The 17,932-nt window shown below is 47.2% G+C and overlaps 1 protein-coding gene and 1 pseudogene across 1 annotated transcript in view; both read right to left on the reverse strand.

Moving 5' to 3' along the window:
• Window positions 1-17,932, reverse strand: part of Fam178b (family with sequence similarity 178, member B) — a 91,270-nt gene that overhangs the window by 22,628 nt on the left and 50,710 nt on the right. Inside the window, exon 12 of the mRNA XM_013019729.1 lies at window positions 2,445-2,532. Coding sequence (XP_012875183.1) covers window positions 2,445-2,532 — 88 coding nt within the window. The remainder of the gene's footprint in view (window positions 1-2,444; window positions 2,533-17,932) is intronic.
• LOC105988224 lies at window positions 9,797-9,935 on the reverse strand (annotated as a pseudogene).

Raw genomic sequence — 17,932 nt, forward strand, 5'->3', positions numbered from 1 at the left:
CCGGGACATGGGCTAACAAGCAGATGGGCATGTAGTCAGGTACTGAGCCGATGCTGGCAGATGGGTGATGGGTGACTGGTGTACTATCAGGCCCTGCAGCTGGGAACCCCAGACTCTGGGTAGATCTTGTTCCGCTCCTAAGCACCCTCAAGGTCCAAGCCCTTAGGGAGCCAGCTGATGGGACTTCACAAGGCATCTCTCAGTGGGAGAGGCAGCACCCTGATGGGCCCTTATCAATTGCCTCCCTCCTTTGCAGCTTCCCTCCTGGCCCATGTGGCTCATCGTGCACCCCTCCAGTTAAAGCATTCAAGGCTTCAAACAGTCTGGTCTTTTTGGTCACTGCCCACAAAGCTCCTAGGCAAGGTGTCTTCCTTGTACTCGGCTTCCTGCCTCCCCGCTTCACCACCCCTCTATTTTCTTTAGCCTCAGTGACACTCCCCTGCATCAACGTCTGCATTAAGTTGCCATCTGAGTCCCTGGAATGCCTCTGTTCTGTGTCCCCATCACTATATCTCTGTGGCTCCTTACTCTAATATACTGGCTATCCAGTGACCTCTAGGCAGATCATCTCCTCCATGGACCTTCCCAAGGATAGCCTGGGGAGCACTGTCTCTTGTGTACCCTGACAATCCACCTTGGTAGTTGTTCACCCACAAGCATAGACTGCCTCCCTAGTATGTACCAGGGGGGGCAGTAAACAGAAAAATGGGTTTTCCTCCCTCCAAGACCTGGCTCCCAGGAGGATGGCACAGACACTGAACATATCAATGAAAGACCCAAGAGATATGAACCACAACTAATTTAAGGGGGAAGAACAGGACTGAGGCATTGGGGCTGGGCCATCACCTCTGGAGAAGGAAAGACAATAGCTTCAGATATACCAAGTTCTAGGGCAAAGGGCAACATTGGAACAAAAGCCAGGCTGAGCCCATCCTGACAAGCCAACTACCCGTCATTTTTCTGAACTCTCTTTCTACAATCACAGTATCTAGACACCTGGTCCACCAGGCCTGAGGATATGCTGGAATGTTCCACCAGCACTCTGAGGATTTACTCAAGCTTACCATGTACACCTCCAGGGTCTAGTGTAACCCAGCCTTTGTCCATGTGCCTGCCTCTTCTTTTTTTTTTTAATAATATTTTTATTTACATACACAAATGGATGTATCTATGCATTTTTGTTGTGGTGGTCATGGGGCCTGAACTCTGGGCCTGGGTGCTGTCCTTCAGCTCTTCAGCTCAAGGCTAACGCTCTACCACTTGAGCCACAGTGCCATTTTGGGCTTTTTCTGCTTACGTGGTGCTGAGGAATCAAAGCAGGGCCTCATGCATGAGAGGCAAACACTCTACCACTGAGCCACCTTCCCAGCTCCATGCCTGCCTCTTCTAGTATGGTTGTGTTGGGAGTTTTGTTGGACCCTACATCTCTTCAGGAATTCCTGGGAAAATCCTGGGGAGGTGAGAAGTTCTCAACTTTCTTAACCCATTTTTAGCATCTCTAGGGCCTCTGAGTTGCCAGATCAGATGACTTAACACTAGGTCCCACGGGGCACCTAGAGGGAGGAGCTTTTATTTGGTAGTATTTTGCTTGTGCACCTGCATGTGCACACATGCACACACACGTGTGTGTGTGTGTGTGTATTAGCACTTGAGCTTGAACTCAAGTTCCTTGCACTCTTTCTGGGCTTTTTCCACATAAGGCTGGTGCTCTATCACTTGAGCCATAACTTTACTTTCAGCTTTTTGGTGTTTAACTGGAAATGAATCGTATTCTGTCCAGGCTAGCTTTGAACTATAGTCCTTAGATCTCAGCCTCCTGAGTAGCTAGGACTAAAGGTCTGAGCCACCAGATAGTATTGGTTTCCATTTTTATCATTCATTATCTTTTTTTTTATTATTGTGAAAATACCACACAGAGGAGTTACAATTACATGGGCAAGATAATGAGTACATTTCTTATCAAGCATTGTAGCCTCCTCCTTTGTTTTCCCTTCCTATCTCCCCCCCATTCATTATCTTTTTAAAAATCTTTTTTCTTTTGAGTGTGTGTGTGTGTGTGTGTGTGTGTGTGTGTGTGTGATGGGGCTTATATTCAGGGCATAGGTGCTGACCCTGAGCTCTTATTGCTCAAGGCTAGTGCACTACAATTTTGAGCCACAGCACCACTTCCAGTACCACTTCCAGTTTTCTGGTGGTTAACTGGAGATAAGAATCTCACTGACTTTCCTGCAAAGGATGGCTTTGAACTGCCATCCTCAGATCTCAGCATCTTAAGTAGCTAGGATTACATGTGTGAGCTGCTGGCGCCCAGCTGAGATAATTTAAAAAATAAATATAAAAATATCAAATTCAGCTGAGTTCTTAGAGTAGTCTTTCTGGCAAAGCTTCAAGACTGAGTAGGCAATGCACCACTGACCTTCCTGCTCCAGCTGAGATGGACTTACCTGAGTTTTCTCTTGCCAGAGAAAAAGTATGTCTTGCTGGCCCAGCATCCGGGTGATGATAACAAGGCTGAGCTGGCTTCGAAGCTGCCTGGGAGAGAAGAGCAAGCAAAACCTGAGAAGAGGCCAAAGGCTAGGCTGGAAGTCAGGGAGCCAGTTAAGCAGGAGCCCAGGAAGATCAGGACACCCATGAAGAGGGTAATGTTGTCAACCCTATGTCCCTATGAACCTGTGGATATGTACAAGCAAAGGAGTGTTATATTCAAAACTGTTTCGTAGTGTTAAGTATGTGACTCAAGTGGCAGAGTACGTGCCTAGCAAATTCAAGGCCCTGAATTCAAACCCTAGCACCATCACCACCACCACCACCACCACACACACACACACATACACACACACACATACACACACACACAAAAGTTTTGGCATGGTGGTACACACCTGTAATCCTAGTACAGAGGTATGAAGATTGTGAGTTCAAAGCCAGCCTGGACTACATACTAAGACTATGTCTCAGAAAACCAAAATGTGGGCTAGGCCTGGTGACTCACATGTATAATCCTAGCTATCTGGCAGGTGGAAATTTAGAGGGTCTTGGTTCAAGACTATCCCAAGCAAAAAGCTAGCAACTATTTGAACAAAACATGCCAGGTAGGGCTGGGAAAGTGGCTCAGTGGTAGAGTGCTTGCCTTCCATGCATGAGGCCCTGGGTTCGATTCCTTAGCACCACATAAGCAGAAAAAGCCAGAAATGGCACTGTGGCTCAAGTGGTAGAGTACTTGCCTTGAGCTGAAGAGCTGAGGGACAGCACCCAGGCCCAGAGTTCAGGCCCCTCAACCGGCAAAAAAAAAAAGAAAAAAAAACAAACATGCCAGGCAATATGGCCTGTGCCTGTCTCCCAGCTACTGGTGAGGTCATAGCTAGGAAGATTGCTGTCTGGGCTAGGGTGGGGAGAAAGACTCTAAAAAATAACTTTAAAACAACTAGGGCTGGAGATGTGGCTCAAGATGAGGTCAAATCCCAGCACTGACAAAAACTAGCAAAAAATCCCAAACAACGTGCAAACTGGTTCAACATCCTTGTCTCTGTATATCTTCTGCATATCGATACATCAAGCGATAAAACTAGGCTTGAAGTATATAGCTCAGAGGTAAAATGCTTGCTGCCTAGCATGCACATAGAAAGCTCTGGGGTTTATTCTCAGTACTATAAAACAAACAAAAGTATTTAGAGGAAGAAAACAACTGAGAGGGGGCTGGAAAGGTGGCTCAGAGGCAGAGTGCTTGCCTTGCATGCATGAGGCCCCTGGGTTCCATTCCTCAGCACCACATAAACAGAAAAAGCCGGAAGTGGCCCTGCAGTTCAAAGTGGTAGCTCACTAGGCTTGAGCTGAAGAGCTGAGGGACAGCGCCCAGTCCCAGAGGTGACCTGGCTTGATGGGGCAATATTTTGTTTTTGCTTTTACTCAATGTAAAAGAATCTAGAATCTTTCCTTTGGGGACCCCCACCCCAGTTTTTTTCCATGGTGGGCAGGAGAGTGACAGCTACTAACATGTGCTCAGGGCCTGGCTGGACCATTGAGAAGTATGTCTTCCCAGGAGAGCTGCTAATGTGACACATTACCAACCCCACAGTGCTGGTGGTCATCCTGTTCCCAGTGGGAAAGCCTAAAAGCAATATCAGGGAGGCAGACCAGCAGAGGACAAGTGTGTGGCTGAAGCCAGGTGTGCTTGAAGCCAGCAGCCCCTGGACTTCTTAGTACATGAGCCAAATGTGAATCAGCAGAACCTCTTGCATCAGAAGCCTGAGTGGAGATTCTGAGTGGTCATTTAGCATTGCTTTGACTGGCTCAGGATGGAACTAGAATTCGTCTTCAGGATGATATTCCCCAAACAGGCCTTCAATGCTAAAGGTTGGAACTCTGATTTCAGGGTTGGAGACATGGCGTAGTTGGTACAGCACTAGCCAATGAGGGCAAGTATCAGGTACTGAGTTTGAGTTCTGGTCTCAGACCCCTTCCTGTCCCCCCAAAAGGAACTATGATTTTATTCATGAGGTCTCAAGGGTTAGGGTGAGTTAAAAGCAGCAAGGGAAGAGCCAGGCACCAGTGGCTTATACCTATAATCCTAGCTACTCAGGAGGCTGAGATCTGAGAATCAAGATTCGAAGCCGGCCTGGGCAGAAAAGTCCATGAGACTTTGATTTCCAATTAACTACCAAAGGCTAGAAGTGGAAGTATAGCTCAAGGGTTAGAGTACCAGATAGAGTGCTCAGGTCCTGAGTTCAAGCTCCAGTGTACCAGCACAAAAAAAGAAAAAAAAGTGCATATATACCTTTCCCTGACCCTGAAATGCTATTCTTAGGCACTAAGTAAAAGAGAAAGAGGTACTAAAATGTTCATACAGGTGGAAGTACCCTGCATAAACAGACTAGGCTAATCCATACAGCTAACTCCTATGGGGAGTCATGATCACACATGAAGGATTACTTCCAACTCGGCCCATCTTCGCAGTACTGTGGGAAAGAAGACACACACAAAAACTTAGGTGTCACTGGATGCTGGTGGCTCACGCCTGTAATCCTACCTACTCAGGAGACTGAGATGTGAGAATCCCTGAACTCTCCAGTAAGTGCCCAGGCTCAAAGTTCAGGCCCTATGACCAATGGGGGGAGATGTAGGTGTCTGAGCTCAATCACCTAAAGTCCAAAGCAGATAAATTTTAGCCTGCTGGATGTGGGGATACTGGTGAGAGGCTCAGGTACTATGTCCTCTCTTGACCTAAATGTCCGTTTCATACATGTTTGGCTTGTGAAAATCCGCTGAGTCATGCATTTAATGGCCTGTGTGCACTGTTGTTTGTATGCTTCAGTTCAATGAAACCATGATGTTAAAAAAAAAAAAAAAGAATTTCAGCCAGAAGGGCAAAGTAGACATGGCTGACTTAGTAAATCAAAATACAGGATGGCCTATTAAATCTGAATTTCAGATAAATGATCATTTTTATTTTAGCATGTTTGTTCCATGTGATATTTGTACTGCATCTGGCAACCATAAGAGCAACCAATCATTCTCTCTATTCTCAACATGGGCCTGACTGTTAGGAAAATGGAGTCTGTGCATATCTTTGTGGCTTGCCTGACATCTGTATGCATCTGGGAAAACAGTGGGGGGGGGGGGAGGAGGTCAATCCTTTGGCCATGAACTCTTTCTGCAGAGGGCTGCCATGATCTGCATGGACCTTCCCCAGGGCCCTGGACTAGAGCACTGAGGACAGGCAGCCACCATTAAGGGGTGGTAGTGAGCTGGAACCTCCATCTCTACCCCACTCCAGGCCTCAATGGTGCAGACCTTGCCTGAACTCTGTGCCTGCCTTTCCTCCCCTCTTACCCTGCCCCCCCCCCCCCCCCCCCCCCCCCCCCCCCCCCCCGACCTCCTCCCCTTTCCCCAGCAGCCTCTTCCATCTCCTTACATTCACTCAGCCAGGACCTGCTTTCCAGCTTTTTAAACAGCAGCTGGGCTAGGACACAGTGGGAGGTAAATGGCTCCTCCAAGCTGCCTCTGCTCTGAAGCAAACTTTGGGCCAGTCAGGAGTCCTGCATCTGGGCTTCATTACTGCCCCCAGCCTAGGCCTGCAAGGGATCCTGGTCACCCACAGTGGGCCTGGAAAGCGGGCCAGAGCTGGCAGGCTTCACAGCAGTGCTGGGGGCGGGTCCAAAAGGGAAGAGGCGGGTTTGGGGAGGGGCGGGGGGGTCAGGCCAGGGCTGTAATCCAGAAAGGAAGAAAAGAAAACAGCACCGAGGGGGTGACTGCATGCAAAGGAACCCACATCTGAGAGAGGGAGCTCCTCCTTTCAACCCCTCTCTGCTGGCCAGCCCTCCCACTGTCTTTCATCCTAACAGCCCTCCCCGTCTTTTCAGCACAGACCCTACATTCTCAGTTCCCACTGGGACTCAGGAGAGGGGAAGGGCTACCTTTTTTTATTTTACAAGTGGAGCGCTTGGTCTACAGAGGACAAAAAGAAGGGCCCTACCCCACATGCCACCTCAACTGCGCAGCAAGCAGGCAAAGCGCACAGCCAAGGCCGGCCTGCGGGCTCTTCTTCCCCAGAAGTACCCGGAAACAGCAGGCAGAGTTCAAACCAGGCAGGCCGAGAAGGATGCCGAAGCCACTGGAGCCCTCCCAGTCACTGTCATATAAGGCAACAGGCTCCAGCAGGGAGACACAGGCCAGGCCAGCCTCAGCCTCCACCCTGCCCGCCTCCAGGGGCCTCTGTAAGACCAGGACACTGGATTAGCACTCGAGGAGTCTAAGACACTAGATAATTTGGAGTCCACTTTTCTAAACTTACAATACAGAGGATTCTAGCCTGCAGTTCGCACAGGAACATGGGGCTGAGTACTCTGTACAGGCATTCAGAAAGGCAAAGGCATCAGCTAGTGTGGGCAGAGAACTGGATCAGTACTGCCCCACGGATGCCCTGTCTTCCTTCACTCTCCAAGGGAACCAGGGCCAGCTGAGGCTGAACTGCCCTAAAAGGCTGTCAGGCATCTGGCCAAAGGTGTGAGCTGCCTTTTCCACATCTCTAGGGCAGCTCAGGAAGCAACAGCAGTGGCCAGTTTTGCTATGGAAATGCTGCCTGACACCCAGCCTTATGGTGTCTGCCTGACTTACATCTCTGAGGATATCTAGAGAACACTGCACAGTCCCATTTAGGGATAAAAACAGGCAAAACAAATCTGCACGAGGGAAGATTACAGGAAAGCTGTTTCCTTTGTGGAGGGGAGAGGCCATCACCCACTCTGGCCTGTGGCTGAACAGCAGTATGCAGATGGTCTCCTTTCTAAGTACACTGAGCTTCTACCTTGTGATATGCAACCTCCCTGATTAACTGTAAGCAACAAAATGTTACCTGTGGAAAAGTGAAACCTACGACAGAGTCATCGACCCTCCAATTTAGGAAACACCTTACTGTCTCCTAGACTAATGGCTTACATTTCCTCCTGGCCCTTACCAGCATCCATTTTAACCAAAGAAGTACCATGTCTGCCAAGCAGCCCAGACTATTCGTTGGACTAAATAAAGGAAGTTGCTCTCATATTATGCCAAAATCTGCCCTTCTGGGATTTATTCCAGAGCGTCTAGATTCTGTGCTCTGGGAGCTTTCTGATGGGCTGGGCACCCCATTCATGATGCACTTGCTGTACTCCATGGCTGGCTATTTTCTAGGTGTCACTGCCCCACTTTTCTATCTTTTGGCCATTTTCCTTTGTTCTCCTAAGGCCCCACGGTTGTCAGTGTCCCTCTTCAAGTGAGCCATTCTGCATGGAAGACTAGAATCTGATGCTCATTTTCTTGGCAGGCTGGAGATGCCAAGCAGCTAACAGATTGAGCTGGAGTCTTTTTTTTCACACATCTTGCTATCAAACCCCATTCCCTAGATCCTGCTTTTAATTGTATAGTTGGGCTTTTGTTTCCGACTCAGCCCATCATTATTGTCTGCTGAGATCTCGGATTTTCATTTGTTGTATTCTTGTCGCCTTGGAATCTGACCATTGTTCTACTAATGGCCTCATCCAAGATATTAGATCTGCCCTGCCTCACCAGTTAGGGAAGGCAAAACTTAGGGTGCCCCAGCTGCCTGCCTTGTGGGTGGATTCTCGTAAGTCTACCTAATTCTACCATCTTTCACATTTCTCCATCCCTAGGATGTAGTGACGGCCTCATCAAATGTCCAATGATGCTCTAGATGCACATACAAACAGCCCTCTGACCATACCTGGCTATTCTGTCCAAAGATAAAATTAGGATAGAGGGAAGGGGTGACTTTGTCAAAAAAAGAAATGCACTATTTACCTGACTTATGTAATTGTAACCACTCTGCACATCACCTTCATATAATAACAATATTTTTTTTTAAAAAAAGATGAAAATAAGACTCATCTGGTGGGATTTGTTTTTAGGACTCCCAGCAATCAGGCCTTCATTTCTTAAGTACATGCTCACGTACTGTTCCCTGAGCATGATGAGATCACAGGGACTAGTACGGCCCTATCTCTCTCAAGTCCTCCTACCTCCAGAGGCCCTTGCAGGGTCAGGGCATCCCATCTGCAAGTCTCCCAGCACATTGGTGGAACATCTTTCCCCTGGGATGTAGGGACTGAGCATCACTCCTCACCACCAGGGTCCAGAATCATCTCAGGCTTCAGCCCCTGGTGGTCACTTCTGAATCCGGGTAAAAATCATTCTCTTTCACAAAGTAGACAGAAGCAAAATAGGAAGCACAAGGTGCTGATTTGTGCTTATCAGTGCTTAGAATTCACAGTCGACTCCAGATAGCATGCTTTGCTTTGGAGATAAATACGCAGAAGACCCTCTTAGAGCTCTTGGCATTTCCCAACAATACCATTTCTGACTTTGGCTACTTGTCTGTTTGCCTCACAGTCTTTTTTTTTTTTCCAGATCTGTGTTTTTCAAACCTGTTGTCACACAGAAGCAAGCATTGAACTTGAGGGCACAGGAAACTATCTAGACACTTACTCCTTTTCCTCTAGGTTCATCTGCTACAAGCCATATTCAAAGGTCAGTACAGATCCCCTAGCCCACCTTAGCTATCTTTTGCTTTTTAAAAAACAATAATTTATTTTGTATTTTTAACAATTAGTTTGGGGCTGGGAAGGTGGCTCAGTGGTAGAGTGCTTGCCTTGTATGCACGAGGCCCTGGTTCAAGTGGTAGAGTGCTAGCCTTAAGCAGAATGCTGAGGGACAGCGCCCAGGCCCAGAGTTCAGGCCCCACGACTGACCGAAAAAAAAAATTAGTTTGTACCTGTACTAGGGTTTGAACTAAGGTTATAGCACTGTCTTTTAGCGTTTTTTGCTCAAAGCTGGCACTTCTCCACTTAAGCCACAGCTCTACTTTCAACTTTTTGGTGGTTAATTAGTGAGAAGAGTCTCACAAACATTCTTGCCAAGGCTGGTTTTGAATTGCGATCCTCAGATCTCAACCTCCTGAGTAGTTAGGATTACAGGTGTGAGCCATAAGTGCCTAGATATCTTTTTTTTCTTTCTTTTGCAAAAACATTCAACTTTTTAATGATTTTAAAGCAATGAAGGCGCCTACTAGATTAAAACTGTTACATACAAGGGTCATCAATAATGAGATTACTGTGATGTGCATCTGCTGTCTGGAATTTCAGTTTAAAAATAAATGTAAGGGAACTTGGCTACTGCTGCCTTCGTAGTCAGGAAACATAGTGGGGAAATCATCAGCTGGTGCCTCAAATCGCTACACATACGTTTACATAAACAAGCTTCCCAGGTGGTTATTGACCCTTGCTCTTGAGAGGACATCCCCATTTTAAGATGTTTGGATATACTCCTCCTCTTGCTGGATAGTTTCCTTAGAGAGGAGAGGTTTTTTTCCCCTCAGTATTAGTTTTCTTCAATTTTGATCGGCCAAACTTCTCCACTTTGGACATGACTGGTTTATCACTCATTTTGAGTAAAAGGCTGGAGGCCTGGTGGCCCCTGTGAGGACATTGGCAGGCGAAGACCGCTGGTTGGCTTTAGGCCAGCTGGGTACGCTGTCTATCTTTTGCTTTAGAATCTGTGACTAAATCCACCCAATAGGTGAGTGCTTTCTGTACACTTTTTGAAACTTGCCCTCTACAGTCAACCACTGTACACCACTCAATGAGCCCTAGAGAGCAAAGCCACAGCTCCTGTCCTTACCATGCTCAAAACTAGTGCAAGGACTGTAAAACAAGCTAGTCAGGAGGGATGGAAATCCTGATTTAGGCAAAGGAAGACAGACAGGAAGAAGACTTCTATGAAGGGGGAGTGGAGTATGGCAAAGTTTAGAGGCAAATGCTCTTTATGAGTTTAAACAGCTATAAAGTTTTAGATATGTATGGCAGAAGAGAGGGAACCCACTGAGCCTGAGTTGAAGAACAGGCATGGAGGCTTTTGGCACAGTAGGCTGGACTGATTAAATTTCCTTTCTAGGATAAGGAGTGACATGACGGGTGTGCAGGTATAGAAAGGTCACACTGCCAGACAGCGCAGAGATGGGAGAGCTTGGGAGGAGGAAGGAGCTGGAGCCCAGGGGCGCTGAAATCAAAGCCTGGTCTGGAGGAGGCACAGCCACCTGGAGCTAGAGCTGGGGTCTTGTAGAAAGGAAGGAGGTAGGAAGTTGGGTCTGCTGGGTCTGTTTAAGGCAAGGCATAACACGGCTGTTGGGAGTGGAGAGGCTTCGGTGGCAGGAAGTGTTGTGAAATCTAAAATCTGCTGAGGGCCTGGAACAGGCTGACCAGCACCCCCAGAGTGGCTCCTGAGTGGCTCCAGGTCGGGGGCCTGGATGGGGACAAGGGGAAGTGCTGAGGTGACAGATTTAAAGCCCAAGTTGGAAGGGAACTATGGCTGGGAAAGAGATCTAGAAACGGAACCAGGGCCATGAGCAGTGGTCAGCTGGGAGAAGAGAGGGTGGGCGCTATGGTCCTGCCGCGAGAACAGTGAGTGGGAACACAGAAGGAAATAGGAGAGCTTTGGGGAAAACCCCAGGGTGCTTGCTCTGATTCTCAGTGCACTAAGGCTTGATGATTTTCAAGGCTGCTTCCTCCCAGAGCGCCTGAACTGCCGCTCTATAGGCCAGTTCCTCTTGGTGGTCAGACAGTACTTCTGTGGCTGGTAGCTTTGGACAGAAAAGATGTGGAGAGGACACTGGTGTTCAGGCAAGAGCCTTGTACAGGGAGACCCTGGTGAGGGCTGCTGTCCCTGGGCCCTTCCCCAGAAGCTTCCTATTAGATCTAGCTCCCAGGAGATGAAACAAAGGAACATCTGCCCACGACTCTGGTGTAGAACAGAAGGCACTGTGAGGAATGTCTCCCAACACAAGAAACATGACTATGTTCTGGGAACTCCCCTGTCCCTCCCAAACCCAGTGCATCTCCATACACAGAAGAAGAGATTAGAGAACCAAATATTGGCATTTATTGTCTTCCTGCATTTAAGGCCCTTGCTGACATTCCAGTCTCTAAAATGGGGGTCTCTTGTCAAAGTGGGGACAGTAAGGTTAAGAGAAGGGGGCTGGGGCCACATCTTGAAGGTGTTACAGGTCATCTTTATTTTAAAACATTGACAGTACTGCAGCTTGAACTCACCTCCGCATGCTCATGTTGGGCTTTTTGTTCACAACTAGCAGGCTTCCTTTTTGGAGATTAATTGGAGATGTGAGTCTCACAGACTTTTCTGCCTGGACTGGCTCTGAACTACCATCCTTAGATTCCAACTCTCTGAGTAGTTAGGATTACAAAAGAATCACTGGCTCCTGATGTACTGTTCAACACCCTTCATACTTCTCTTTCCTCCTTTTCCTCTTCTTCCTCTTCCTTTCCTCCTTCTCCTTCTCCCTCTCTCCATTCCCACTCCTGCACCCCCCCCCCACCAGGGCCTAGTGCATGCTAGGCAAATCTCTACCACTGAACTACAACCATAGTTAAACAATCTGTTAAACAATTTTTGTCACTGTCACTGTCCCACAATACTGTGAAATATGTGAAATTTATGTAATCACCTAATCTCAATTTAAAAAAAAAAGTGAGAGAAGGGATGGGTTAGGAGCGATGGCTGACAATGTTGTCAGACACCTTGTCCTCATATACTGTTTTGTAGAATGGGAACTTCTTTGCACAACTACTTAAGGATAATAATAAAAATATGTAAATAAAAAACTTTTGTCAATAAATTTCTGTTATTAGTTCCCAAGGTTTGAAGTCATCTCCTTCATTTTGCCAAACTGTCCTCCAGAGGAGTGGCGGGGGCAGAATACAGTAAGCACAGGAGCACACAGGAGCAGAGGAGCGCAGGCCTGTTTGCTCACATCCTGTGAACATATATTCTTTTTTTTTTGTCGGTTGTGGGGCTTGAACTTTGGGCTTGGGTGGTGTCCTTGTACTCTTGAGCTCAAAGCCAGCGCTCTACCACTTGAGCCACAGCACCACTTCCGGGTTTCTAGTGGTTTACTGGGTATAATAATCTCACAGACTTTCCTGCCGGGGCTGGCTTTGAATTATGATCCTCAGATCTCAGCCTCCTGAGTAGCAAGGATTATAGGCGTGAGCCACCCGTGCACGACTGGCTGAACATATATTCTTTACAGCTATACTACTTTGACAAGCAAAGAGTGCTATCTTGTTTTTAGGGTCAGTTTTGTAGCTTTTCAGAATCTTTCCCCCTCTTCACCATCTTCCCAGGCAGTCTGATTTCTTTTTCTTTTGGCAGTAGTGGGGATTGAATTTAGGGCCTTCTGCTTGCTAGGCAGGCATTCTACCATTTATGTCATGCCCCCAGCCTAGCCCTTAAAGCTGGCTTCAGCTTTCCTTTTACTTGAAAAGCCATTTGTGGCATTGTACACAGGATATTTATTAAACAGTTGTGGTTGGCAAAGGAGGTGGGCTTTCTTTCTTTCTTTCTTTCTTTCTTTCTTGTCAGTCATGGGTCTTGAACTCTCAGCCTGGGCACAGTCCCTCAGCTCTTCAGCTCAAAGCTAGCACTCTACCACTTGAACCACAGCACCACTTCCGGTTTTCTGGTGGTTAATTGGAGATAAGAGTCTCATGGACTTTCTTGCCTGGGCTGGTTTTGAACCAGGATCCTTAGATCTCAGCCTCCTGGGTAGCTAGGGTTAAAGGTATGAGCCACCGGTGCCCGGCTGGGTTTTCTGAGGAGCAAGAGCAGGCCTCAATGTCCCTAACCTCTTGATGGGTGCTCCTGTGTGTGGCTGCAGGGGTTTGTACTGAGTGCATGGGAATGCACTAGAGACTGCTCAGAAGCTCAAATGGCAGCTTCCTGGGGCCATCAGAGTGGAGTCACCCTTCTAATATGGTACTCCCCAAGGGCTTCCTCCACCATTGGCCCCCTTTCCTTTTTTGTGCTTCGGCTCAACTCTGCAGTTCAGACTGCAGCCCCCCCTCCCCCCAACTGCTTTTCCCTGCCACGAAGGCTCCATCAACAAGGCAGGCAATGGGGGCACATTTCACAAATATGCCATCAGTAGGAGTTCTTGCTTTGTGCTTAACAAGTCAAGTAGACCAAAAGTGTGACAGCCTCTGGCACAACAACCCGCCCTTCTTCCTGGGGACAGTTTGGGCTCTGAGCCCAATGGGACAGCCACCAGCAAGGTGGGGGGGGGCATCGCTAAGATCTACAGAGAATATGGCAAAGCTGTAAAAAGAATTAGAAGCTCTTTATGACCCAATTTGGAAGGACTGCCAAACATACCTTGAAGTGAAAAGAACTGGCAGGGAACCCATGCATGCACATACATATATGCACAAAAACTGGCAACAGGCCACATGGCCAGCCATAAAGGTGAGGAGGTTTTTTTTTTTTTTGGCCAGTCCTGGGGTTTGAACTCAGGGTCTGGGTCTGTCTCTGAAATCCTTTTTGCTCAAGGCTTGCACTCTACCACTGAGCCACATTCCCAGCCCACATGGTTTTTGTTTTGTTTTGTTTTGTTTTTTTGGGTCCGGTCGTGGGGCCTGAACTCTGGGCCTGGGTGCTGTCCCTCAGCTCTTCAGCTCAAGGCTAGCACTCTACCATTTGAGCCACAGCGCCACTTCCGGCTTTTTTCTTTTTGCTTATGTGGTGCTGAGGAATCGAACCCAGGGCCTCAGGCATGCAAGGCAAGCGCTCTACCACTGAGCCACCTTCCCAGCCCCCCACATGGGTTTTTGATATCTATTCACTCCTTGAATTTTACAGCCCATAAATACTTTTTTTTTTTTTTGGTGAGTCCTGTGGCTTGAAATCAGAGCCTGGGCACTGAGCTTCTTTTGCTCAAGGCTAGCACTCTACCACTTGAACCAGAGCACCATTTCTGGCTTTTTCTGCTTTTGTGGTACTGAGGACTCAAACCCAGGGCTTCACGCAGGCTAGGAAAGCACTCTACCACTGAGCCACATTCCTAGTCAGCGTGTAAATGCTTTATTCATTAGAAAGAAAAAGTAAAACTACATCTCTTTCTCCCTTTTTTTTCCCCCCAAGAAGGTAGAATATCACTATGTAGTCCAAATGAGCCTGGAACTTGCATTCTTTTTGCCTGAGCCTCCTAAGTCCCTGGATTACAGGCATGTGCCATCATCACTGAGCTAAAATAAAATATCTAAGTAAGTAAATAACATCCTATGAGGAGCCCTCTTCCCTAGCAAAGCTCTTGGCTCAAGGCATTATTACCCTGTTCAGGTAGGTGGCTGCTTCAAAGCCAGTCAAAAAATGTTCTACTTCATTCTCTCCTTAGCATTTAAGGGGTACTAATCACAAGCTGTGGAACCACAAAGAGAACCTAAGAAAGAGACTGTTTCCCCAAATCACAGTTTACCATGCTTAGCAGATAAATGAGCAAAGTCATAAATTTGAAGTACCACAAAAGTAGCTTCAAATCTACAATAGGGAAAGGGTGGATTATTAATATCAACAATTGGTATGTTGTCTACTGAGTCTTGGTGGTAGAAATAAAATCAGCTTAGATTCTTGTCTCATACCTAAGAAAAGTAGACTCCATATAGGGTTAAGACCTGAGAGTAGAGTAAGGTGGTCAGGTATGGCCAGAGCCATATTGGCCACATGGCAGATGGTAGGGTCTGGCATTTTGTCTTCATGCAGGGGGAAGGAACCCCCCCCCCCCGGGCTTCCAAGTGATGGGCTTGCCCAGATCCCTGGCGGCAGGGGTGGGCACCTGGCTGATAGGTTACTGAACTGGTCAGTACAGTGACTGGGACTGGGAATTTTCTGTGGACCTCCCCCTCCCTCCCTGCGCTGACCCTATTTAGGCCCAAACTAGCACAGGTGCCATTACTCCAGGCCACGTGTGTTTCTGTGATTGGGTTGTGTCTGATCTCTCGTTTCCAGGCATCAGGGAGCTGAATTCGTTTGTTGGTATTGTTTTTGTTCTTTCTTCCTTCTCTGGCTATAATGTCTGCCCTGAGCCATGCAGGCCCTGAGCAGACACCTCTCTACCCCTTAGCTAGGTTTCTGCCCAGTATCTGTGTTACCTAGGTAACTGGCACACCTGGAAGCAGTCACCTCCCCCTCCAGCTAGGTGACAGTCCTGGGCTGCCTCTGGTCATGCCTCCTATCTGACCTTAGGAGGGTCTCAGGCCCTGAGGTCACGTCCAGATCCAATGTGGCCACACCTTTCCCCCATCTGGCCACACCTCTTCCTGTCCCTGGCCTACATAAGTCCTGGTCTGGGGGTAGGTCTCCACTTTTCAGCCATGCCTCTCCATCCTGCAGGTTGGGTGTAGCAGTTCTGTAAATAAACTTATTTGCCTACCTGAGTACTGTGTGGTGTTCTCTTCCTCAGCTACCTAATGAAACCTACCTACTTATACCTTACACTGGCCTGTTTCCTAGCTGTGTTATATATATTTGGGTACTGCAGGCCTTTGTAACAACCGGTAGTGTGCAGACTGCTAGTGTTGTATAATAAAGACTTCAATATTCCAAATTCCAAAATGTGGCTTCTGGAATAATTCACCTTGCAACAACAGGGCTGGGCACTGGTGGGCTTGTGATGCTGAGATCTGAGGATTGCAGTTCAAAGCCAGCTGGGCAGCAAAGTCCATGAGACTCTTAATCACCAGAAAATGGGAAGTGGCTCTGTGGCTCAAAGTGGTAGAGTGCTAGCATTGAGCAAAAAGAGCTCAGGGACAGCGCTCAGGCCTGAGTTCAAGCCCCATAACTATACTACTAATAATAAAAAGACCTGACAGGACCAAAATTCTCTAAGTACATTAAAAACAAACAACAAAAACTTTTTTTTTTGTATTCTTAGGGTAGGGAAGACCTTCCTAGTGAAAGATTCAACTCTACTATTTATGACAATCTCCTACAAATTTGCAGATCATTGAGGAATTGAGAGTGTAGCTCAACGTTAAAGCATTTTCCCTTAGCATTTGAGAGGCCATGGGCTCAATCTCTAGCACTGATAGGAGTTAGTAACAGAAAAGCAGCCAGTCAGGGAATTGTGGCCTATAAAACTTGGAGATGACAGGATAAACCAAAACCTGCCTGACAACCAAATAGGGATGGAGGGGGGAGGGGGATAAGGAAATAAGGATAACACAGTAAATCTTAGGCTTCACAATCTTACAGAAAACAAAGGGGACCTACTAACCCCGTGCTGGTGGCTCACGTCTTAATCCTAGCTACTCAAGGAGGCTGAGATCTGAGGATCTTGGTGCAAAACCAGCCCAGGCAGGAAAGTCTGAGATTCATCTCCAATTCACCACCAGAAACCCATCAGTGGCACTGTGGCTCAAGTGGTAGAGTGCTCACCTTGAGCTGAAGAGCCCAGGGACAGACTTAAGAAGAATAATGTACAGGCTAGGTATGGATGTGCTTGCCTATAATCTCAGTACTCAGGAGGCAGAGGTAGGAAGATTCCAAGTTTGATGCCAGCCTGTGGGCTATCTAATGTGACCTTGTCTCAAAAAAGAAAGAGAAGAAGAGAAAGAGCAAGAGGAGAAGGAGGAGGAGCATGACAGCAATAATAACAATTTACAAGTTTAGGAGAAAACAGTGTTTGCAGCATATATAAATAACACATAAATCGATAGAGTTAATAAGAAGATAAATTTCCTAGTAGAAAAATAGGTAAGATAAATGCCGCTTTGGCTCAACTGGTAGAGCACTTGCCTTGAGCTCAGGGACAGTGCCCAGGCCCAGAGTTCAGGCCCCACAACTGACCAAAAAAAAAAAAAGATATTGCTTTATTGGGCAGGGAAGGTGGCTCAGTCGTAGAGTGCTTGCCTTGCATGCATGAGGCCCTGGGTTCAATTCCTCAGCACCACATAAGCAGAAAAAGCTGAAAGTGGCACTGTGGCTCAAGTGGTGGAGTGCTGGCCTTAAGCTGAAGAGCTGAGGGACAGTGCTCAGGCCCAGAGTTCAGGCCCACAACCGAAAAAAAAAAAAAAAAAAAAAGATAAGGAATACTAGAAGATAATCTGTAGTAAAAGAAATACAAAAGTTCAATAAACATGAAAAAAAAACCACCCCATTTCACTGGCAATCAGAGAAATGAAACAGAAACAGGATAAGACTTTCCATTCACTAGTCTGACAACAGTCTTAATGAGAATGTGCAGAAATAGGTATTTTCATAACCACTGGTAATAATACTTGATCCACTTTTGCTTTTTGGAGACAATGCTTTATATGTGCATACTTTAGGATGACAATTTCCTTTCAAGGAATGAATATTTTTGTCCTTTAGAAATAGCTACACAAGGGGCTGGGAAGATGGCTCAGTGGTAGAGCGCTTGCCTTGCATGCCTGAGGCCCTGGGTTCGATTCCTCAGCACCACATAAGCAAAAAGAAAAAAGCCGGAGTGGCGCTGTGGCTCAAGTGGTAGAGCGCTAGCCTTGAGCTGAAGAGCTGAGGGACAACGCCCAGGCCCAGAGTTCAGGCCCCACATCCGGACCCAAAAAAAAAAAAA

Source organism: Dipodomys ordii, unplaced genomic scaffold (genome assembly GCF_000151885.1).
Source record: "Dipodomys ordii isolate 6190 unplaced genomic scaffold, Dord_2.0 Scaffold47, whole genome shotgun sequence".
NCBI lineage: Eukaryota > Metazoa > Chordata > Mammalia > Rodentia > Heteromyidae > Dipodomys > Dipodomys ordii.